Genomic DNA, 25,806 nt, shown 5'->3' on the forward strand with positions numbered 1-25,806 from the left:
TCCGCTGGCGGAGGAGGAAGCTGGACAGACCTGGCAGGCCTAAACGTATGGTGAGGGTCTGCTGGGAACGTCTGGCCGAGCACTCTGTTGGGGGAGGTCTTTAACTCCCACCTCCGGGAGAGCTTTTCCCAGCTTCCGAGGGAGGGGGGGACATTGAGTCTGAGTGGACCATGTTCTCTACCTCCATTGTGGACGCAGCTGTTCGGAGCTGTGGCCGCAAGGTCTCCGGTGCCTGTCGTGGCGGCAATCCCCGAACCCGGTGGTGGACACCGGAAGTAAGGGATGCCGTCAAGCTGAAGAAGGAGTCCTATCGGGCCATGTTGACCTCCGGGACTCCCTGAGGCAGCCGATGGGTATCGGCAGGCCAGGCGTGCTGCAGCTCGGGCAGTTGCGGAGGCAAAAACTCGGAACTGGGAGGAGTTCGGGGAGGCCATGGAGAAGGACTATCGGTCAGCCTCAAAGAAATTCTGGCAAACCGTCCGGCGCCTCAGGAGGGGGAAGCAGTACTCTGCCAACACTGTTTACAGTGCGGGTGGGGAGCTGTTGACCTCGACTGGGGACATTGTCGGGCGGTGGAAGGAATACTTTGAGGATCTCCTCAATCCCACCGTCATGTCTTCCACTGAGGAGACTGAGGCTGATGACTCAGAGGTGGACTTGTCCATTACCCAAGCCGAAGTCACTGAGGTGGTTTGCAAGCTCCTCGGTGGCAAGGCACCGGGGGTGGATGAGATCCGCCCTGAGTATCTCAAGTCTCTGGATGTTGTGGGGCTGTCTTGGTTGACACGCCTCTGCAACATCGCGTGGCGGTCGGGGACAGTGCCTCTGGAGTGGCAGACTGGGGTGGTGGTCCCTCTTTTTAAGAAAGGGGACCAGAGATTGTGCTCCAATCACATTTCTCAGCCTCCCAGGGAAAGTTTACTCCAGGGTACTGGAGAGGAGAATTCGACCAATAGTCGAACCTCGGATCCAGGAGGAACAATGCGGTTTTCGTCCTGGTCGCGGAACACTGGACCAGCTCTATACCCTTCATAGGGTGCTCGAGGGTTCATGGGAGTTTGCCCAACCAGTCCACATGTGCTTTGTGGATCTGGAGAAGGCATTCGACCGTGTCCCCCGTGGTATTCTGTGGGGGGTGCTTCGGGAGTATGGGGTTCGGGGCTCTTTGCTAAGGGCTGTCCGGTCCCTGTACGAACAGAGCAGGAGTCTGGTTCGCATTGCCGGCAGTAAGTCAGACCTGTTCCCAGTGCATGTTGGACTCCGGCAGGGCTGCCCTTTGTCACCAGTTCTGTTCATAATTTTTATGGACAGAATTTCTAGGCGCAGCCAGGGGCCGGAAGGAATCCTGTTTGGGAACCACAGGATTTCATCTCTGCTTTTTGCGGATGATGTTGTCCTGTTGGCTTCTTCAAGCCAGGACCTTCAGCATGCACTGGGGCAGTTTGCAGTCGAGTGTGAAGCGGCTGGGATGAGAATCAGCACCTCCAAGTCTGAGGCCATGGTTCTCGACCGGAAAAGGGTGGCTTGCCCTCTCCAGGTTGGTGGAGAAGTCCTGCCTCAAGTGGAGGAGTTTAAGTATCTCGGGATCTTGTTCACGAGTGAGGGAAGGATGGAGCGTGAGATCGACAGGCGGATCGGTGCAGCCTCCGCAGTGATGCGGTCGCTTTACTGGTCCGTCGTGGTGAAGAAGGAGCTGAGCCAAAAGGCGAAGCTCTCAATTTACCGGTCGATCTACGTTCCGACTCTCACCTATGGTCATGAGCTCCACATCGAGAGGAACCAGCTGAGGTGGCTTGGGCATCTTTTTCGGATGCCTCCTGGACGCCTCCCTGGGGAGGTGTTCCAGGCATGTCCCCCCGGGAGGAGGCCCCGGGGAAGACCCAGGACACGCTGGAGGGACTATGTCTCTCGGCTGGCCTGGGAACGCCTCGGTGTTCTTCCCGAGGAGCTGGCCGAGGTGTCTGGGGAAAGGGAAGTTTGGGCTTCCATGCTTAGACTGCTGCCTCCGCGACCCGGTCCCGGATAAGCGGAAGAAGACGAGACGAGACAAAGATATGGGGAAGAGAGGAAGGGGGGGAGAAGTGGGGTTAGGGTAAGTGTGTGGGGGGGGGGAGCAGGAAAGATATTGCACTTTATATTGCATATTATATTGCACATTGTCCAGTATTGCTTATTGTTAGGCTAGGCTACTGCTCCTTCCCATCCTCTGTCCTCCTATTATCCCCCCCCCCCAGAGAGGAGTTGTACAGTCTGATGGCGTGAGGGACAAAGGAGTTTTTGAATCTGTTCGTCCTGCACTTGGTAAGGAGCATTCTGTCACTGAACAGGCTCCTCTGGTTGCTGATGATGATGGTAGTAGTTTTTGTTGTGGGGTGTACTCATTTTTGCACCACCCTAATTTGAGTAAAACTGAAAAAATGTGTAATCTAAGTTTATATTATTAACCTTACTTTCACGTTATAAGTTAAACAGATGTTATATTAAACTTTGTCTTGTCAACATTTTGGAAATTGTTTGTGTTCATTGAGATATTGTTTAAAATGTTACTTTTCAAAGGGGGTGGACTCATTTACGCTGAGCACTATACAATCGAGGTGCGAGAGAGGCCTGTCTATGGATGTTCTTCTGCACAGGCGAGCCTGTTATTTCAAATTATAGAATATAAGGCTGAAGAGTAGCCTCAGGCCTTTTTTGCATATCTCGAATATTCCGGCATGTTGATGACTTGTCTACAGGTATTTGCATCTCTTTTTCTGCAGTTAGACAGAAACGTATTACCACAGCCTTCTTCATTATCAACGTGGAGAAATATCTCAAATGCAGTAGTATAAGTAAGACTACTGAACATGCTTTCACACAATCACTGAGGACGGTGTAGAATTAAACAGCCATCCACTTCCCATAATGACAGCTTTAATGTCATGGATTCCACAAGACTCTGGACCTGCCAGTATAATGCCCCGCAGAGCTACCAGTTTGACCTTTAATTTGTAGACAGGTGACAAAGATAAGAAGAAGAACAACACTACTGACCCTGTTACACTATAGAGACATCTTTCTGCCATGGTTTGGGTCTACTTGTCCCCTTAGAAGAAAGTGTCATTGTGATCAGTGGTGATGGATCATCATTATACTGTGATGAAATATTTCTCTCCTGATTGAAGTGGTATCTTCCAGGATTTTAATTATTCTGAATATTCTTGCTTACGGGGTGGTATAGTGGTCATCACTGTTGCCTCACAGCAAGAAGGTTCTGGGTTCAAGCCTAGCAGCTGATGAGGGCCTTTTTGTGTGGAGTTTACATGTTCTCCCCGTGTCCGTGTGGGTTTCCTCCGGATGCTCCGGTTTCCCCCACAGTCCAAAGACATGCAGGTTAGGTTAACTGGTGACTCTAAATTGACCGTAGGTGTGAATGTGGAATGGTTGTCTGTGTCTCTGTGTCAGCCCTGTGATGATCTGGCGACTTGTCCAGGGTGTACCCCGCCTCTCGCCCGTAGTCCTGACCCTTGCTCCTGACCCTGCACAGGATAAGTGACTATGGATAATGGACGGATGGATATTCATTCATGTCTGTGATTTAAAAAAAAAGAAACAAGCCATGTTAATAATAGGGTCATTCCATGCCAAATCAACAAGAGGCAGGGGCGGTCCTGGGGGCGGTCCGACCGGGCAGCTGCCCCAGGCGGCATGAGCGCAGGCACGAAAAAAAAAACGGTCCCAAAAAAAAGGTCCCCCAAAAACCCCCCCCCGAAAAAAAAAAACCAAGACGGGCGGGGGGGGGTGAACATTTTGGATGGGGAAGCCCAATACCAAAGTTGCGCAGGTGACGTCATCAGTGTGTGTGTGTGCCTAACTGGTCGTAGCCCCATAATATGCACAATCCCGCCAGCGGAACGTTGTACTAGTCATCAAAAAGACTTTACTACCATAGTACTACACTACTATGACATTACACAGAGTCTTAAGTAATACATTACGACTTGATCATTGCCATTCTGGTAACAGCAAATTTATAACGGGCCGTGTCCGCGACGTACAACACACGACGAGAAATGTTTAAACGACCACGTAAAGCTGTTAACATTCTGTTGGCTAATACAGAGCCCAACGCGGGGGGGGGGCACGAGCGCGGGCGCAAAAAAAAAAAAACGGTCCCAAAAAAAAAACCCCTACAAAAAAAAAAAACAAGACGGGCGGGGGGGGGGGGGGGGGGGGGGGGGGGCAGCAGGGGGTTTCGCCCGGGGAGTAAATCACTCTAGGATCGCCACTGACAAGAGGTTATGCTCGACCATCTCAGATTTCAATGAAATTTGGAGGGCTCAGAGATACTATTAAAATAAGTTAATCCCCAAAACTTGAGCTTCCTATCACCAATAGTTTCAGAGATACAGGCATTTGAATTTTTCGATTTTTTTGTTTTTTGCTCAAAACATACATATTTCAAAGTGCAATATAATCTTTATTATGCAAGATAGAAACCTAAAATTTTGCACAGAGAGACTCAATGTCTTGTACTACAAGCTTCAACTTAGAATTTCAATGGTCATTGTATATTAGATGGTGATTTTAACAAGGAAATTAAAAAGACAAATTTGCATTTTTTGCATTTTTAATTCATTCTGGAAGCTTGCCTGTGGCAGTAATGCTTAAACTAAGAATGTTATTCAAATCTACACAGAAATATCTACCAATTTCAGTTTTACCAAGTCTCCACTATTCCTAGTTTGTCTGTAATAGGGTTTTGAAATTCGCCGATTTCTAAAACATGCCATTTTCAGTAGCAAGAAATCCAATGTTGATTTGGCATGGAATGACCCCATTATTAACATGGCTTGTTTCTTTTTTTTTTTAAATCACAGACATGAATGAATATCCATCCGTCCATTATCCATAGTCACTTATCCCGTGCAGGGTCAGGAGCAAGCTGGAGCCTATCCCAGCTGACTACGGGCGAAAGGCGGGGTACACCCTGGACAAGTCGCCAGATCATCACAGGGCTGACACAGAGACACAGACAACCATTCACACTCACATTCACACCTACGGTCAATTTAGAGTCACCAGTTAACCTAACCTGCATGTCTTTGGACTGTGGGGGAAACTGGAGCACCCGGAGGAAACCCACGCGGACACGGGAAGAACATGCAAACTCCACACAGAAAGGCCCTCATCGGCTGCTAGGCTTGAACCCAGAACCTTCTTGCTGTGAGGCAACAGTGATGACCACTATACCACCCTGTAAGCAAGAATATTCAGAATAATTAAAATCCTGGAAGATACCACTTCAATCAGGAGAGAAATATTTCATCACAGTATAATGATGATCCATCACCACTGATCACAATGACACTTTCTTCTAAGGGGACAAGTAGACCCAAACCATGGCAGAAAGATGTCTCTATAGTGTAACAGGGTCAGTAGTGTTGTTCTTCTTCTTATCTTTGTCACCTGTCTACAAATTAAAGGTCAAACTGGTAGCTCTGCGGGGCATTATACTGGCAGGTCCAGAGTCTTGTGGAATCCATGACATTAAAGCTGTCATTATGGGAAGTGGATGGCTGTTTAATTCTACACCGTCCTCAGTGATTGTGTGAAAGCATGTTCAGTAGTCTTACTTATACTACTGCATTTGAGATATTTCTCCACGTTGATAATGAAGAAGGCTGTGGTAATACGTTTCTGTCTAACTGCAGAAAAAGAGATGCAAATACCTGTAGACAAGTCATCAACATGCCGGAATATTCGAGATATGCAAAAAAGGCCTGAGGCTACTCTTCAGCCTTATATTCTATAATTTGAAATAACAGGCTCGCCTGTGCAGAAGAACATCCATAGACAGGCCTCTCTCGCACCTCGATTGTATAGTGCTCAGCGTAAATGAGTCCACCCCCTTTGAAAAGTAACATTTTAAACAATATCTCAATGAACACAAACAATTTCCAAAATGTTGACAAGACAAAGTTTAATATAACATCTGTTTAACTTTGTAACGTTCACTAGATGTGGGTGGAGCACAGAGGACGGCAGGACAGAGACTGAGTTCGCAAAAACTTTTATTTTCACTTTTCAGTGGAAATCGGTTTCTCTCTCAGCCACACACGCTCGCACACACATCCCGGTTGTCCGGTTGTGGAGGGAGCTCCTCTGCTCTCGCTCTCCCTCCTTAAATAGCCCGGTTTACTGGGGAGAACACACACACAAAACATAGATTAATCACACTCAGGTGAAGCGATTCTGCCACTTACCTTCCCCAACTCCGCCCTCCTGTCACAGACCGGCGCTTGACCACGCCCCTGCTGCCACATACCCCCACCGCCCGACTCAGGCCGGGCGCCCATCCGGCCCGCAGCCGACCCCCCCCCCCCCCCCCCTTGACGGGAGAGGAAGTCCGCCACGACCATCTGCGCCCCGGCCTGTGGACCACCTTGAAGTTGAAAGGTTGGAGCGCTAGATACCAACGGGTGATCCGCGCGTTGGCATCCTTCATGCGGTGGAGCCACTGGAGGGGCGCGTGGTCCGAACAGAGGGTGAAAGAGCACCCCAGCAGGTAGTAACGGAGGGCGAGGACCACCCATTTGATCGCCAGACACTCTTTCTCGATGGTGCTGTAGCGCCCCTCACGCACCGACAGCTTCCGGCTGATGTATAATACTGGGCGATCCTCTCCCCCCACCTGCTGGGACAAAACGGCCCCCAGCCCTCTGTCTGACGCATCCGTCTGTAACAAAAAAGGGAGAGAGAAGTCAGGGGAGTGTAAAAGTGGCCCCCCACACAGTGCAGCCTTTACCTCAGAGAAAGCCCGCTGGCACTGCTCCGTCCACTGGACCGGATCTGGCGCCCCCTTTTTAGTGAGGTCAGTCAGCGGGCTGGTGACGTCCGAATAATTAGGTATAAACCTACGATAATAGCCAGCCAGCCCCAGGAACTGTCTCACCCCCTTTTTGGTCTTGGGTCTCGGGCAGGCTGCAATCGCTGCTGTCTTATTAATTTGGGGACGCACCTGCCCGTTACCCAAGTGGAAGCCCAGATACCGTACTTCCACCCGCCCAATCGCACACTTCTTCGGGTTGGCAGTGAGCCCCGCCCGCCTCAGCGACCTAAGGACGGCCCTCAGGTGTTGCAGGTGCCGCTGCCAGTCATTACTATAAATGATGTCATCCAAGTAAGCGGCCGCATAGGTGGCGTGGGGCCAGAGGATCCGGTCCATCAGCCGCTGAAACGTAGCGGGCGCCCCAAACAGCCCAAACGGAAGTGTGACGAACTGGTGTAAGCCGAATGGTGTGGAGAAGGCCGTTTTTTCCCGGGATAATGGAGTCAAGGGGATCTGCCAATATCCCTTCGTCAAATCCAGTGTCGAGTAAAAGCGAGCCGTGCCTAGTCGATCGAGCAGCTTATCAATACGAGGCATTGGGTACGCGTCGAATTTAGACACCGCGTTGACTTTTCTATAGTCCACACAGAACCGGACCAAGCCGTCGGCCTTGGGAACCAAGACCACCGGGCTGCTCCAGTCACTGTGGGACTCCTCGACGATGCCCATTTCGAGCATGGCCTGAAGTTCTTCCCGAACCACCTTTTTTTTTGTGTTCGGGTAATCTATAAGGACGGCTACGCACTACCACCCCCGGGGGCGTCTCTATGTGGTGTTCTATGAGGTTGGTGCGACCGGGCAGGGGCGAGAACACATCCGAAAACTCGGCCTGCAACTGGGCGACCTCCGTGAGTTGGGTCGGGGAGAGGTGGTCTCCACAGGGGACCGGAGAGGTGCGAGATGCCAATGACCCTTTTTGGACCTCCGGCCCCAGCTCCACCTTCTCCGGAACTACCGACACCAATGCCACGGGGACCTCCTCGTTCCAGAGCTTCAGCAGATTGAGGTGGTAGATCTGTAGCGCTCCCTCCCTGTCCGTTCACCTAACCTCATAGTCGACGTCCCCGACTCGCCGTGTGACCTCAAAGGGCCCTTGCCACTTGGCGATTAATTTGGAGCTCGACGTGGGCAGCAGGACGAGTACCTTATCTCCCGGAGTGAACTCTCTAAGGCGTGTGCCCTTGTTGTACAGGCGGGTTTGCCGTTCCTGGGCCTGCCGCAAATTCTCCTGAGTTAAGTGGGTGAGCGTGTGGAGTTTTGCGCGCAGATCCATAACGTATTGAATTTCATTTTTGCTCTGCGAAGGTCCCTCCTCCCAATTTTCCCGCAGTACATCTAAGATGCCGCGCGGCTTATGCCCATACAATAATTCAAACGGGGAGAACCCCGTGGAGGCTTGGGGGACCTCTCGCACTGCAAACAACAAGGGTTCGAGCCACTTATCCCAGTTACGTGCGTCCTCACTTACGAATTTTTTGATAATATTCTTGAGGGTGCGGTTGAACCGTTCGACTAAACCGTCCGTCTGTGGGTGATACACGCTGGTGCGGATCGGCTTAATACCCAGTAGCCCATACAGTTCGGCCAGTGTTTGTGACATAAACGAGGTGCCTTGGTCAGTCAGAATCTCTTTCGGGATTCCGACCCGGGAGATGACGTGGAAGAGGGCCTCTGCAATACTACGTGCGGAGATATTGCGAAGAGGCACCGCTTCCGGGTATCGCGTTGCATAGTCCACCAGAACCAATATAAAGTGGTACCCTCATGTTGACCGATCTAATGGCCCGACGAGATCCATCCCAATTCTTTCAAACGGGGTCTCGATTAATGGTAGGGGGCGCAAGGGCGCTTTTGGAATGGCCGCTGGATTTACTAACTGGCATTCGCGGCACGCCGTACACCACTTACGGACGTCGCCGCGAATCCCCGGCCAATAGAATCGGGCCATTATCCGGGCGAGTGTTTTATCCTGCCCGAGGTGTCCCGCCATGGGATTAAAGTGAGCCGCCTGGAATACCAATTCCCGGCGGCTCTTTGGAATTAACAACTGGGTGACACGCTCCTTCGTCTGAGTGTCCTGCGTCACTCGGTACAACCTATCCTTTAAAATGGAAAAATAGGGGAAGGTCGGGGTGGCGTTTGGCTGGAGCGTTTGACCATCGATTACTCTCACTTGGTCAAACGCGTGTCGCAGAGTTTCGTCTCACGATTGTTCCAGTGGGAATTCCGCGAGGGATTCCCCAATAGAAAGAGGAGGGGCCGGGGGCTCCTCACTCTGTCGCGGAGATGACGTAGACGGCTCTGCGACCGCAGCTCCAGCCAAAAAGACACCGGGACCTCCCCCTGCTAACCGGCAGGACCCACTCTTTACTAGGTGTGCCATCAACCCCCGGAATCCCGGCCAATCAGTCCCCAAGATCAAAGAGTGGGTAAGGCGAGGATTAACCGCCGCCTTTACTATGGATTTGTCCCCTCTGAAATGTATGTGGACCGACACCAACGGGTAGCAGTGAACATCCCCGTGCACACACAACACCTTCACCCCTTGTGCTCCCCCCAATGCCTCATCTTGCACCAGGCTTTGGCGGATCGAGGTCTGGTTGCAACCCGAATCCACCAACGCCTGATATGTCGCCCCTTGTACACTTACCGGTATGCGATACGCTCCGGCCTGATCGAGGGCAGCCTCTGGCACGTCGGGGATCCGCACCACCGCCCCCACCTCCATCGTGACACACTGTTGCTGCAGGTGGCCCGGTTCCCCGCAGCGCCAGCAAACCGGCCCGGGCCTCCCCTCTGCAGCTGTGGTTTGGGGGTCACTCACCTGAGGGGGGGGAGAGACAGACACAGAAGGGAGAAATGGGAGGGCACCACGGGTGCGGCGGGCCGGCTGGGGTGGAGCCGGCCCCCGCCTCCGTGGTGGGGGAATGGGGCGAGGACGGGACACGGGAGGAGGGGGAAGAGAGAGAGAAGAGGAGAGAGAAGATGATGACATCCGTTGTCCTGCCGCCGGGACAGCTGCCAGATGATCCTCCGCCAGTCCTACGGCCTGATCCAGCGACGCCGGGCGGTGGCACTGGACCCACTCCGCGGTTCCGGCGGGTAGGCGGGCGATGAACTGTTCCAGCGCCACCTGGTCGATGATCCCCTCGGCGTCGCGATCTTCGGCCCTCAGCCACCGCCAGCAGGCGTCCCGGAGCTGCTGGCCGAACGCGAACAGGCTGCCGACTTCCTCCATTCGCAGCGCGCGGAAGCGCTGGCGCTGCTGCTCTGGCGTGCGCCCCACGCGCTGGAGGACAGCCCGGCGAAGGTCGGCGTAGGCCAGCCGGTGGTCGGCGGGGAGCTGTAGTGCGGCTAACTGCGCCTCTCCCGTCAGGAGGGGGAGGAGGCGCGCCGCGCGCTGCTCCATCGGCCACCCCGAGGCTTCGGCGACCTGTTCGAACAACGCGATGAATGCCTCAGGGTCGTCCTGCGGGCCCATCTTAGTCAAGGTGATGGGAGACGGGCCCGCGGCCGGGGCGCTGGTGGACCCCGCCGACGCGAGGAGGCGCCGGAACGCCTCTCGGTCTTCCTGTTGAGCCAGCACCAGGGCTTCGAAGCGCTGCTCCTGCTCCTTCCGGAGCGTGACGAGTGCCTGGTGCTGGCTCTGCTGAGCCGTGGCGAGGGCGTGGATCAAGTCCATGAACGGGGAGGATTCCATGGGGCTGCAGGACAGGTGCTCCACGATCCCGGGTTTCGGCACCACTGTAACGTTCACTAGATGTGGGTGGAGCACAGAGGACGGCAGGACAGAGACTGAGTTCGCAAAAACTCTTTTATTTTCACTTTTCAGTGGAAATCGGTTTCTCTCTCTCTCTCAGCCACACACGCACGCACGCACACACATCCCAGTTGTGGAGGGAGCTCCTCTGTTCTCGCTCTCCCTCCTTAAATAGCCCGGTTTACTGGGGAGAACACACACAAAACATAGATTAATCACACTCAGGTGAAGCGATTCTGCCACTTACCTTCCCCAACTCCGCCCTCCTGTCACAGACCGGCGCTTGACCACGCCCCCGCTGCCACGAACTTATAACGTGAAAGTAAGGTTAATAATATAAACTTAGATTACACATTTTTTCAGTTTTACTCAAATTAGGGTGGTGCAAAAATGAGTACACCCCACAACAAAAACTACTACCATCATCATCAGCAACCAGAGGAGCCTGTTCAGTGACAGAATGCTCCTTACCAAGTGCAGGACGAACAGACTCAAAAACTCCTTTGTCCCTCACACCATCAGACTGTACAATGGGGATTAACTTCTTTTAATAGTATCTCTGAGCCCTCCAAATTTCATTGAAATCTGAGATGGTCGAGCATAAATTTGTCAGATATTTGTTGATTTGGCATGGAACGACCCAATAGCCTATTCCACTTTTAACACTAATGTACATGTAAAGTTCATCTCAGCAGAAAGGTCTCAAATGAGTATGATGCACTGCAAAAAAGTGAAAACTGAATTGGAGGAGAAAATTACTTAATACTAGTGAAATTATCTTGCTGCATGGACAGATATTTTTACTTGATAAGACATCTTATAAATTGGTTGCAATCTAGAACTAGGTTTAATAATCTCAGAATTGGCGTCTTGTATTCTTCCAATAGGAATTGCGAGATCGTTTCAACGATTTTCAAGATTTCACATGCTAAGATATCTTTTGTTGCAGTGTATGGGGGCAGGTGAGCACACGCCCAGGCACTGTATTCACTCAAACAGATTCAGATTGCACACAACAGCAGGATACTTGAGAGAGAAAATGAGTATGCATTGCAGTGCTGAAATGGAGCAGCAAAAACAGACTACAGCTGTAGTACTACCCAAGAGAAAAGTGTCCAACAGTGACACAAATGTGTCCCAGAGAACCTATCGCCTACAAGTCAACAACACATTAAGTGCTGTTTATGTTGTTGGGACCAAGCTGAAGATCAACCTGGACAGGTAATAACATGTGTGTGTGTGTGTGTGTGTACTTTTACTTGTACTGTACTTGCTACATATTGAGGACTGGAATACGTTTTTTTACCAACAGAGTGAAGACATTTTTGGGAAGTGAGGATATTTTAGCTGGTCCTCACTTCTTCAAAGGGCTGTTTGAGGGTTAAGCCTTAGTTTGGGTGGGACAGTGGTGTAGTGGTTCGTGCTATCACCTCACAGCAAGAAGGTTCTGGGTTCAAACCTCATGGCCGATGGGGGCCTTTCTGTGTGGAGTTTGCATGTTCTCCCTGTGTCTGTGTGAGTTTCCACTGGGTGCTCTGGTTTCCCCCACAGTTGAAAGACCTGCAGGTTCAGTACAATGGGGCCATTGTAATTGGCACAAGCTGTAGTGGTTTCCATGCCATAATGCAAGTACATATACAACCCCGATTCCAAAAAAGTTGGGACAAAGTACAAATTGTAAATAAAAACGGAATGCAATGATGTGGAAGTTTCAAAATTCCATATTTTATTCAGAATAGAACATAGATGGCATATCAAATGTTTAAACTGAAAAATTAGGTGATTTTAAATTTCATGACAACAACACATCTCAAAAAAGTTGGGACAAGGCCATGTTTACCACTGTGAGACATCCCCTTTTCTCTTTACAACAGTCTGTAAACGTCTGGGGACTGAGGAGACAAGTTGCTCAAGTTTAGGGATAGGAATGTTAACCCATTCTTGTCTAATGTAGGATTCTAGTTGCTCAACTGTCTTAGGTCTTTTTTGTCGCATCTTCCGTTTTATGATGCGCCAAATGTTTTCTGTGGGTGAAAGATCTGGACTGCAGGCTGGCCAGTTCAGTACCCGGACCCTTCTTCTACGCAGCCATGATGCTGTAATTGATGCAGTATGTGGTTTGGCATTGTCATGTTGGAAAATGCAAGGTCTTCCCTGAAAGAGACGTCGTCTGGATGGGAGCATATGTTGCTCTAGAACCTGGATATACCTTTCAGCATTGATGGTGTCTTTCCAGATGTGTAAGCTGCCCATGCCACACGCACTAATGCAACCCCACACCATCAGAGATGCAGGCTTCTGAACTGAGCGCTGATAACAACTTGGGTCGTCCTTCTCCTCTTTAGTTCGAATGGCACGGCGTCCCTGATTTCCATAAAGAACTTCAAATTTTGATTCGTCTGACCACAGAACAGTTTTCCACTTTGCCACAGTCCATTTTAAATGAGCCTTGGCCCAGAGAAGACGTCTGCGCTTCTGGATCATGTTTAGATACGGCTTCTTCTTTGAACTATAGAGTTTTAGCTGGCAACGGCGGATGGCACGGTGAATTGTGTTCACAGATAATGTTCTCTGGAAATATTCCTGAGCCCATTTTGTGATTTCCAATACAGAAGCATGCCTGTATGTGATGCAGTGCCGTCTAAGGGCCCGAAGATCACGGGCACCCAGTACGGTTTTCCGGCCTTGACCCTTACACACAGAGATTCTTCCAGATTCTCTGAATCTTTTGATGATATTATGCACTGTAGATGATGATATGCTCAAACTCTTTGCAATTTTACACTGTCGAACTCCTTTCTGATATTGCGCCACTATTTGTCGGCGCAGGATTAGGGGGATTGGTGATCCTCTTCCCATCTTTACTTCTGAGAGCCGCTGCCACTCCAAGATGCTCTTTTTATACCCAGTCATGTTAATGACCTATTGCCAATTGACCTAATGAGTTGCAATTTGGTCCTCCAGCTGTTCCTTTTTTGTACCTTTAACTTTTCCAGCCTCTTATTGCCCCTGTCCCAACTTTTTTGAGATGTGTTGCTTTCATGAAATTTCAAATGAGCCAATATTTGGCATGAAATTTCAAAATGTTTCACTTTCGACATTTGATATGTTGTCTATGTTCTATTATGAATACAATATCAGTTTTTGAGATTTATAAATTACTGCATTCCGTTTTTATTTACAATTTGTACTTTGTCCCAACTTTTTTGGAATCGGGGTTATATACCTCGCTTTAGCAAAGCTAAATAAATAAATTTTAAAAAGGGTTCAGGTTAGAATTAGGTTTAGAGTACAAGAATGTGTGTGTGTGTGTGCGTGTGTGTGTTGCACATCGCAACTTATCAGTGACATGCAGTTAGAACTGTAAGCAGCACAACTCAAAAAGAAGACACTTGTCGAGCATAATATAAGCTATGTTAATGAAGTCTTTACAAGATGTTTGCTCCACCTTGCCAACAGGTAAGATATTTACCTCCACCAACATTGTTGGAGGAGGTTATGCTTTCGCCTCTGTCTGTTTGTTTTTACTGTTCTCACCGTAACTCAAAGTAGGAAATGGATTTTGATGAAATTTTGAGGAAAGATGAGCCATGGAACAATTCATTAGATTTTGACGCATATCGAATATGTGGCTTGGTGGAGGTATATACACTACCAAGTGCCCTTCTAGTTGTTACATGTAAACAGCACCAGCCAGTGAACATTTTGTGTATCAGACATAAACAGTCAGTGAGTGTGTTCTAAACAGATGCGTACTTGTGTTTAGGTTCTCAAAAGCTTTACTCTCAACATAAATATGATCCATTTATGTTCCTGAAAACATTTTAAACTGTAAATAATGTCAGCTTGAACATAATATGTTGTGTTGGTGGAAAGTTCAAGAGTAAAATGCGCTAAAAATTTATCTCGTGTGCCCAAGATAATAACTTGTGGGCATAAGGTCGATAAAAATCACCTTTTGAGACTTTAGGGGCTCCGCACTATCTAAAGTTCTAATGACTAGCTTCAATATTATTGTACATATTGAATAATTTACAGCTAATTATTGGGCGGCACGGTGGTGTAGTGGTTAGCACGGTCGCCTCACAGCAAGAAGGTTCTGGGTTTGAACCCAGCGGCCGGCAAGGGCCTTTCTGTGTGGAGTTTGCATGTTGTCTGCGTGGGTTTGCTCCGGTTTTCCCACAGTCCAAAGACACGCGGTTAGGTTAATATGGGACGGCCTTGGGCTGAGGTGCCTTTGAGGTGCACCTAACTCCCAACTGCTCCCCGGGTGCTGTTAGTATGGCTGCCCACTGGTATGTGTGTGTGTTCACTGCCTCAGATGGGTTAAATGCAGAGAGGAATTTCACAAGTGTGTGATGAATAAAGTTGTGCTTTCTTTCTTTTTCTAAAAGGGTCCTTGGCTGCAAAAGGTTTGAGAACCTCTGGTATAAACAAATGATGCAGTACAAAGGAAAACCAGAGAAATTATGTTTAAATTATCAATTGAAAGACTGAATATTTGAATAATATTGTGTTTATTGTTTTTGTTTGTCTTTATTTTATGTAATAGTAACTACTGCAAATTATTGAAGCACTTCTGTGGTCTAAGTAGCCAAACACAGTATATCAGCATGTAAGTCAAGCTGATATTTAGTTGAAATTGTGTGCGACATTTGTATTTGATGCCACAATTTTTCCTGAAGGGCTGTTTGAGCGCCCCAGTCAGTACTGCCAGCTGGGAGACTTTGTCACCAGATTTGGTGACTTTTTTAGACACCTTTGTGGTTTGTTTTGAACTCAATACGACTCTCCATCTCACACCACAGTTGCTCTTATACAGTGGTGCTTGAAAGTTTGTGAACCCTTTAGAATTTTCTATATTTCTGCATAAATATGACCTAAAACATCACCAGATTTTCACACAAGTCCTAAAAGTAGATAAAGAGAACCCAGTTAAACAAATGAGGCAAAAATATTATACTTGGTCATTTATTTATTGAGGAAAATGATCCAATATTACATATCTGTGAGTGGCAAAAGTATGTGAACCTCTAGGATTAGCAGTTAATTTGAAGGTGAAATTCGAATCAGGTGTGAGTGGGCACCCTCTCATCTCATCTCATTATCTCTAGCCGCTTTATCCTGTTCTACAGGGTCGCAGGCAAGCTGGAGCCTATCCCAGCTGACTATGGGCAAAGTCACCAGGTCATCACAGGGCTGACACATAGACACAGACAACCATTCACACTCACATTCACACCTACGGTCAATTTAGAGTAGCCTGCATGTCTTTGGACTGTGGGGGAAATCGCAGCACCCGGAGGAAACCCATGCGGACACGGGGAGAACATGCAAACTCTGCACAGAAAGGCCCTCGCCGGCCATGGGACTTGAACCTGGACCTTCTTGCTGTGAGGCGACAGCGCTAACCACTACACTGCACCACTGTGCCGCCCTATTTCTGTAATATCTCACAAAATATCAGGCCATTCTGTGGCTGGGAAGTTATGTACTTAATTTGAGGGAATTCCCAAGCAAATAATATGCATGAAATCACTCATTTTGTGCAGTCAAGCCGACGGAGGAAGTCCGTGTGCGCATGCACAGGTTTACCTTTGACCGTGCACTGACAGTGACATCATTCTGTCACTAAACGAACAGCTGATCACACCGAGGTGCTCGCTGACTGCCGATATTTATTAGTTTGGTCCTGCGTTTCCTTTCCTTCGCAAAATAATGGGTTTTTTTCTCGCTTTCCGTTACTGTAGTCAGTCCTTCACGTTTCATTCACATCCTCCATTTTTCTCTCCTGTTTCAAATTTGTATCCCACAATGCCTTGCGTGAACAGGGAAAAGCCCACCACGTGATGCATGACGTAGTATCTTAAATTGGGTCATGGTGAAGCAGGAAAAAATAGTGGAGAATTTAGAACCACGTGGCCCTAAATAGGCCATTTGCAGGAATTGGTCACGTGTCAATTTTCCCCATAGCAACAAGCCCGTGGTGGGCAAGCTAACTTGACATTCCTTGACAACCATAAGAGTTTGACTGACGATGCGAAGCAATCCATTTCTATCATATAATAGCTGTTTTTACCTTTTCTGCTGTCTTTTTTGACCAGAATTTTCGTTCGTACTTGGAAAAAGCTTGTGGTTTTAACTTCTGTCGTAAGTTAAAGCGAATCATTGGACATAAAAGAGAGTTTTTTGGACTCAAGTTGGTCGCCGCTGAAAGAAATTCATGTGCGTAATGGCGGCTTTCTCAAGTATTTTATAACTTATAATTTCTCCTTTTCTACCTTTACCATTCGCTTAACGTGTGAAGATTCTTGAAAATAAATACAGATATATAAGTACAGATATATCCACCATTTTGCACTTGAATTTCTTTTGGCGGCGACCAACTTGAGTCCAAAAAACTCTCTTTTACGACCAATGATTTGCTTTAACTTACGACAGAAGTTAAAACCACAAACTTTTTCCAAGTACACACGAAAATTCGGGTAAAAAAAGACAGCAGAAAAGGCAAAAACAGCTATTACAGTTAGGTCCATATATATTTGGACACTGATACAAATTTTTTTTTACCTGTTTACTGAAACATATTCAAGTTATAGTTATATAATGGACATAAAGTCCAGACTTTCAGCTTTCATTTGAGGGTATCCACATTAAAATTGGATGAAGGGTTTAGGAGTTTCAGCTCCTTAACATGTGTCACACTGTTTTTAAAGGGACCAAAAGTAATTGGACAATTGACTCAAAGGCTATTTCATGGGCAGGTGTGGGCAATTCCTTCGTTATGCCATTCTCAATTAAGCAGATAAAAGGCCTGGAGTTGATTTGAGGTGTGGTGCTTGCATTTGGAAGATTTTGCTGTGAAGAAAACATGCAGTCAAAGGAGCTCTCCATGCAGGTGAAACAAGCCATCCTTAAGCTGCGAAAACAGAAAAAACCCATCCGAGAAATTGCTACAATATTAGGAGTGGCAAAATCTACAGTTTGGTACATCCTGAGAAAGAAAGAAAGCACTGGTGAACTCATCAATGCAAAAAGACCTGGACGCCCACAGAAGAAAACAGTGGTGGATGATTGCAGAATAATTTCCATGGTGAAGAGAAACCCCTTCACAACAACCAACCAAGTGAACAACACTCTCCAGGAGGTAGGAGTATCAATATCCAAATCTACCATAAAGAGAAGACTGCATGAAAGTAAATACAGAGGGTTCACTGCACGGTACAAGCCACTCATAAGCCTCAAGAATAAAAAGGCTAGATTGGACTTGGCTAAAAAACATCTAAAAAAGCCAGCACAGTTCTGCAAGAACATTCTTTGGACAGATGAAACCAAGATCAACCTCTACCAGAATGATGGAAAGAAAAAAGTATGGCAAAGGCGTGGTACAGCTCATGATCCAAAGCATACCATATCATCTGTAAAACATGGTGTTTTATGTGGCAGTGTGATGGCTTGGGCATGCATGGCTGCCAGTGGCACTGGGTCACTAGTGTTTATTGATGATGTGACACAGGACAGAAGCAGCTGGATGAATTCTGAGGTATTCAGAGACATACTGTGTGCTCAAATCCAGCCAAACTGATTGGTTGGCATTTCATAATACAGATGGACAATGACCCAAAACATAAAGCCAAAGCAACCCAGGAGTTTATTAAAGCAAAGAAGTGGAATATTCTTGAATGGCCAAGTCAGTCACCTGATCTCAACCCAATTGAGCATGCATTTCACTTGTTAAAGACTAAACTTCAGACAGAAAGGCCCACAAACAAACAGTAACTGAAAACCGGTGCAGTAAAGGCCTGGCAGAGCATTAAAAAGGAGGAAACACAGCGTCTGGTGATGTCCATGAGTTCAAGACTTCAGGCAGTCATTGCCAACAAAGGGTTTTCAACCAAGTATTAGAAATGAACATTTTATTTACAATTATTTAATTTGTCCAATTACTTTTGAGCCCCTGAAATGAAGGGATTATGTTTAAAAAATGCTTTAGTTCCTCACATTTTTATGCAATCATTTTGTTCAACCCACTGAATTAAAGCTGAAATTCTGAACTTCAACTGCATCTGAATTGTTTTGTTCAAAATTCATTGTGGTAATGTACAGAACCAAAATTAGAAAAATGTTGCCTCTGTCCAAATATTTATGGACCTAACTGTATATGATAGAAATGGATTGCTTCGCATTGCCAGTCAAACTCTTAAGGCCAATTTATGCTGACAAACAACCCAGTCCTCGCAGATGGCGGAAGCGTCTGCGAAGGGGGGCTTCGCAGACGCTCTGCACGCACCTCGCAAAAATTGTGACCACCGCAGAAGCCTCGCAGACAGCGTCGCAGACAAGAGGGCTCTGATTGGTCCACTCTACATCCGCTGTACACGCACTTCCGCTTCCCTACTTTCCCGGTTTGGTTTGTTTTCACGACCGGCATTTTTAAAAACACGAGCGAAGATGGAGCAGCACGAAGAGCGGTTGATCGAAGAAGTGAGGAAGTACGGACATCTATACGACTCCAGTTCTAGTCATTATAAGTAACCGGAGGATAAACACTCCACTAACCACACCCACCAACTACTCCTAGCGATTTCGCGACCCCTTGCGTTGTGGTGGTGAATAACATCGCGCACGCCTATTACTCCCCACTCAACGATAAATTACAACTGTCTGCGAAAAGCGATCTGCGAAAGCCTTGTCGCAAGAGCATGCAGAGGCCCTTACGGTTGTCTGTCCTGCTCCGCCCCGGACTCCACTCCGGGGATTACGATTCTCCCACATCAGTGCCGATCCTGATCCGGGACGGGAATTCCATCCTGCCTGCTTCCCCGTTCAGCGCGCGCTCGCCTGAACTCACTTCCGGGTTTTCCCCGCTGCAGGTTTAAAGCTGTCCTCAGGTTCTGTTTTTGCTGGAACGGCTCGTTTTGCTCCTCCAGCCGGTTCTGTGCCTCCATTGCGGTTCTTGTCCTTGCCCGCCTCGGGTTTTTTGTAATTTTTTCTCTCTTTTTTTTTTCCTGGACTATTTTTGCTGTTTGTTTTTTCTATACCGTTTGTTTACCTCCTTTTTTGCCACGCCCTTTCCCTGGATTAAATCACATTATTTATTGGATTACTGTCTGTGTGTTCTGCTTCTGGACCCTAATCTCTCTCCACCTCCACTAACACTGTCAAAGAACATCCAGTTAGCTTCCCCACCACGGGCTTGTTGCTATGGGGAAAATTGACACGTGACCAATTCCTGCAAATTGCCTTTTCATTAATTGTTCTATTTAAATAATAATAAACTTGGAAGTCTGTGATTCGAATTGGTCCACTAAACAAAAATAATTGGGTGTTGGGGAAAATTATTTTTATGACCTATGCTTGAAAAATCTGAAAGGCAGTCTACCTTTAATATCCTGTAAATTCGTATTGTAACATTTTTATTTTTTTTTTATTAAGCTTCCACCTGAGATACAATAAATAAACACATTTTTAAAAAAAATGGTGGGGTCACACAACAGAGTAACAGTGTGCCCTGTACTAAAAAAAGGGGGGCGGAGATACATATACATATAAATAAAACTACATAATAAATATAAATACATCACCAAAGATGAGTTCTTTCTGTAAGAAATAAATGGCAGTATTTAAGAAATAAACAGTAACCTATTTTTATTCGAAGTGAACATCTTCATGTGCCCTTATTAAATTTATAATGTGACTGTCTCTGTGCAATACTTTATATGTGCAATACCTCACTCCATAATGTGTAACACAACACATACACATCAGACTGTGCACCTTACACCCCCCCCTTCCTCTCTCTCTCCCTCTCTACACGCTGTTTGCACTGTTAATGGAGATGCTTTAATCTCATTGTACATGTGTATAGTGACAATAAAGGCATTCTATTCTATTCTCATCTCATTTCATTATCTGTAGCCGCTTTATCCTGTTCTACAGGGTCACAGGCAAGCTGGAGCCTATCCCAGCTGGATAAATAAAAAAGTCTCATCTCATCTCATTATCTGTAGCCGCTTTATCCTGTTCTACAGGGTCACAGGCAAGCTGGAGCCTATCCCAGCTGGATAAATAAAAAAGTCTCATCTCATTATCTCTAGCCGCTTTATCCTGTTCTACAGGGTCGCAGGCAAGCTGGAGCCTATCCCAGCTGACTACGGGTGAAAGGCGGGGTACACCCTGGACAAGTCGCCAGGTCATCACAGGGCTGACACATAGACACAGACAACCATTCACACTCACATTATGTGCCCTTATTATTTAAAATAATAATAATAAACTTGGAAGTCTGTGATTCAAATTGGTCCACTCAACAAAAATAATTGGGTGTTGGGGAAAATTATTTTTATGACCTATGCTTGAAAAGGCAGTCTACCTTTAATATCCTGTAAATTCGTATTGTAACTTTTTTTTAATTAACCTTCCACCTGAGATACAATAAATAAACACATAATAAATAAAAAAAAGGTAGGGTCACACAACAGAGCTAGGCTCCAATAACAGTGTGCCCTATAATAAAAAGGGGGGGGGGGGGGCGGAGATGCATATACATATAATTAAAACTCCATTATAAATATAAATACATCATCACATTACAAAAGACGAGTTCTTTCTGTAAGAAATAAATGGCAGTATTTAAGAAATAAACAGTAATCTATTCGAAGTGAACATCTTCATGTGCCCTTATTATTTAAAAAAATAATAATAAACTTGGAAGTCTGTGATTCGAATTGGTCCACTAAACATTTTTTTAATTAAGCTTCCACCTGAGATACAATAAATAAACACATAATAAATTTAAAAAAAATGGTGGGGTCACACAACAGAGCGAGGCTCCAATAACAGTGTGCCCTATAATAAAAAAAAGGGGGGGGGGGGGGCGGAGATGCATATACATATAATTAAAACTCCACTATAAATATAAATACATCATCACATTACAAAAGATGAGTTCTTTCTGTAAGAAATAAATGGCAGTATTTAAGAAGTAAACAGTAATCTATTCGAAGTGAACATCTTCTTCATGTGCCCTTATTTGAAATTTTGTCTCCATGCCATTGAACATGAGGGTGGATAACTGGTATGCAAATGAGTACGTGACGTCACCTAGCTACGTTTGCGCCTGCTTTAGCTGCTCCGCCCTGAAGGGATTTGAGCACATAAGGAGCTGGAGGTTGCGCTGAGCCGCAGCTGTTGTGTCAGTGAGCGGAAATGCAGAAGCAGCTGCAGAGGCGCCGGGGCTGAAATGAAGCGACAGCAAACCAGAACAGCATGAGTTCATTCCGCACTGTGAGACTCGACCTTGGCAGCAGAAGCAGCACGGTGTGTGTGGTGGGAAGGAAACTGACAGTGCATTTAACACGGTAATATTTATTTAACATTTGGAATGATGAATAATCCCAGGGTTAGAAATCCAGAGCTTTTTTCCAGCCGGGTTTCTTCTTCATGCTGTCTCAGGGACTTTCCTTTCCCACTGTTTCACTCATTAACAGTCTGAATCCGGATTAATGTCCATCTGCCTGAGGTTTAAGAGTAGCTGAGTGCAAATAAACTTGAGCCTAAAATTAATATTTACACTGAATCCTCTCTCACTGTGTCTTCTATGTGCTGAATATAAAGTCTGTGGATCCCAAGTGCTGCTAATCACAAGCCATCTTTATTCCTTATTATATTTATCTTAGTCTGTTTGAATCCATTTAGTTTAATCCAAACTTTTCCTGAAGTACTTAAATGAGCACTTGATTAAACCTAGAAGGGCACTCCTTGGTGTCACATGTTTGGATTTGCATCACAATGTTCCTTGGCCCCATGGTGCACCTTTCTGCAAACAAAAGCGAAACAAACAGACTTGAAACCATAAACTCCTCCAATAAAGCTGGCGGGGGAGGGATGGATTGTGTTGTGTGCTTCTCTTGTTATATTACCTCCACAACAGCACATTTAGACTGATTTGTATTCTTAGGCACGGTGGTGTAGTGGTTAGCACTGTCGCCTCACAGCAAGAAGGTCCTGGGTTCGAGCCCTGTGGCCGGCGAGGGCCTTTCTGTGTGGAGTTTGCATGTTCTCCCCGTGTCCACGTGGGTTTCCTCCGGGTGCTCCGGTTTCCCCCACAGTCCAAAGACATGCAGGTTAGGTTAACTGGTGACTCTAAATTGACCGTGAGTGTGAGTGTGAATGGTTGTCTGTGTCTATGTGTCAGCCCTGTGATGACCTGGCGACTTGTCCAGGGTGTACCCCGCCTTTCGCCCGTAGTCAGCTGGGATAGGCTCCAGCTTGCCTGCGATCCTGTAGAACAGGATAAAGTGGCTAGAGATAATGAGATGAGATGAGTCTTTAGAGCAGTGTTTCTCAACCACTGGGCTGTGAATTCCCTCGCCCCCAAGTTGAAGCTAATTTTTACTCGTAGTAAGGTACAATTGCTGGGTTGCAGCCAATGTTACATCCACTTCCTTAAAGTGCATATTCTGGACCAATTTCAGTTTTTTTTTATATGAAAGTATGTCCCTTTACACACTCATCCAGAAGGGTAATTTTGCACAAGGCCATCTGTCTACAGCAGAAAAAAATTAAAATAACAAAACGCGTCTGGAAAAATCCCAAGGGAGTCTGGAGCCCGATTTGTGACGTTACCTGCGGAAGCGCCAGCAGGCTGCGCGAGCTTGCACGGTTTCAGTGCACAGCCTGTGTAGACCAAGTTAACAGCTAGCAGTTTTGCATTGAAATATGGAATTGTCGCCTGAGTGCAATGTGGGAAACGATGAGTACTAATCCCATCAAGATTGGTGTTGCTACACCCTCCTACGATACATCTGTTAACCATTTTAATAATTACGCGATAATGTTGAAGAAATTTGCAGAAAACCACCAGGTCGTTTTCTCATAAACAAACCAGCGCTGGCGTAGGATTCAGAGGGAGGCATCCCGCATGCGACATCATGAAAATCAATGTTTGCCGGGAAATTCAAATGGCAAGTTTTTTCAGAGGTGGACCAATTCACCTCAAATGGCTCGATTTCAACTGAATTTTTCTGGTATTGCGCAAGGTAAAAAAATTGCACAAAATGCAAAATGTGACAGATATTTGACCAAAGTTTAATATAAAATAGGAGAATTACATTGATCTTGCTCCTGAATTTACCCGTGATATGCACTTTAAGCTATGGTCACACTACAGCTCGTGATGCTTTGCGATGGGTTATTGATGAAAATGAGGCATTTTGGTGGCGATATACATGTGAGCTAAAAGTTGTGGTCACACAGCACGCCAACACTTGACTATCACGCCTTTGCACGCTTGAGTCTGGCACAGCTCAAGCGGCTGCATGTTATGGGAAACACCTGATACTGATTTGAGCGCAATCCGCGCGTGCAGATAAGGACACTGTTTTCACAGAGGCTTTGCGAAGCATTATCATTATCATGTTTGTTTCGAGCCATGTTTATAACACTTTAAATATTCTGCTTTGCTTTCATTTGTGTTTTGCTTTTGTAAAATATCATGCCTGCTAATAAACACTGTTCCTGCACTTAGATCCATCTACCACTGTCTGTCTTGTAGTGTCCTGATCCCCAGATCTTTAACCCAACCACATATCAAAAGTTATTTGCCGCCATACACTTCCAGGTTTCCATCTGTTTGTCCGTGTAGAACGATGTCTGCAGCACCAGGTAGTTTGAGATGTTGGGGAACTCAGTGGATGGATAATTTTCCAACTCATAGGAAAAATCCTTCTTTGTTAGTGTGTAAGGATCTAATCCCATTGAGTGGTTTCTATATCCACTTCTTTTGAGTGGACTTCTTGGTTTTAATAACTTGCTTGCTTGTGTTCAGCAAACATGGCAATAAGTTCTTGTGTTAATGGACCAGACTCCACTTTTGGATCATTAAAGGAGAACAGAAGTAATTTTTAAACTTGCTTCATTTCTTAGTTAACGTGTTATTCAATTCCGTTTTCGGTTTCAGTAACCTTATATCATGACTCGTGTTGGCAACTAATTGCAATTACAGTAAATGTTATACTTATCGTCCTATTCGGTTTTTAGCTGTGTTGAATTTAGTTTGTTTGGTCCACGGCAGGCGTCGCTTATCCGCGCGATCTTCACGAGACTTGTGTGAGACTTCGAAATGTGAAGTGTCAGCCAGGTGTCAGTGCCACCATTTTGAAAACTGTTTTCCAAACTAAATATTACACAAAAACGAGTGTAAATGACGATTACTGCCTACTTTTTGCAAACTTTCCTGATTGCTATCAAAACAAACAAAACTTCCAGCTTGATTACGTCAGCATTTGAAGGAGGGCGCGCGCGTCTTTTGACAACGTTGGCAGATGTTGGTTACTTTGATTTCCGCTGTACGTTTTACTTCCGTCCTACGATGTCTCGCACAGGTCTCAGCGAATCTCGTTTACGGCCATTGCTTTGACATACGGACTGATATATTACAGAGCATATTTCAAACACTCATAACTTGCTATAGCAGCGACAAAATAGCTGTCAGAAATGCATTCCTATATTTAATAAAATGAGAAATAGAATTTGATGATAAATTTGCCTTCACTTCCCCGTTTCATCCTTTTTGAGTGAGAATGCCCTGCATGCATGGTTTTATGTTGGCTTCTGGTACATCCATACAGTTTTAAATACAATACCTACAATTAAAAACAGTTTGGTTTTATTGCATTTATTTCATTCCTGGGCTTCAATCTGTAACAGGAAGTGATGTTGCATCCCATTAATACGCTTTACAATAGATTATCAGATTCTAATAGAATAGAGGAGCCAAAATGATTGGGGATCTTTTTTTTTAATAGGCCCGACTCGTTATGAGTACGAATAAGTGGGCCTTAAAATAGAAAAGGTTGAGAACCCCTACTTTAGAGCACTTCTGTAAGTCACTCAGGATAAAGGTGCTTACCAAAAGCCATTAATGTAAAGTTTAATAACTTTAAAAAAAAAAAAAAAGCACGTAGCCTATTAATATTAACTTGGACATATTGTGTGATGTATGGTCCTAATAAATGCACAAACTTTTACTGTACATATTTTTAATAATATTTATGAAATTAAGCTGTACTGATGAAGGCTGTGAAATTTAGTTGACCACTGGCTTTAAAAAAAAAAGAAAGTAATTCTCCTCAGTGTGTACTGCATCATAGACTAATCTTAACCCCATGATTGT

The 25,806-nt window shown here is 46.1% G+C and overlaps 1 protein-coding gene across 2 annotated transcripts in view; it reads left to right on the top strand.

Moving 5' to 3' along the window:
• Positions 1-11,604: 11,604 nt before the first annotated feature.
• Positions 11,605-25,806, top strand: part of padi2 (peptidyl arginine deiminase, type II) — a 31,702-nt gene continuing 17,500 nt past the window's right edge. The window contains exon 1 of one of the 2 annotated variants that reach the window (XM_060919437.1): positions 11,605-11,852. In XM_060919437.1, coding sequence (XP_060775420.1) covers positions 11,671-11,852 — 182 coding nt within the window. In that variant the 5' untranslated portion in view covers positions 11,605-11,670. Of the gene's footprint in view, positions 11,853-21,800; positions 21,992-25,806 lie in introns of those variants that run through there. The other variant, XM_060919438.1, reaches the window with a different exon arrangement.

The sequence above is a fragment of the Neoarius graeffei genome, chromosome 4 (assembly GCF_027579695.1).
Source record: "Neoarius graeffei isolate fNeoGra1 chromosome 4, fNeoGra1.pri, whole genome shotgun sequence".
Lineage (NCBI taxonomy): Eukaryota > Metazoa > Chordata > Actinopteri > Siluriformes > Ariidae > Neoarius > Neoarius graeffei.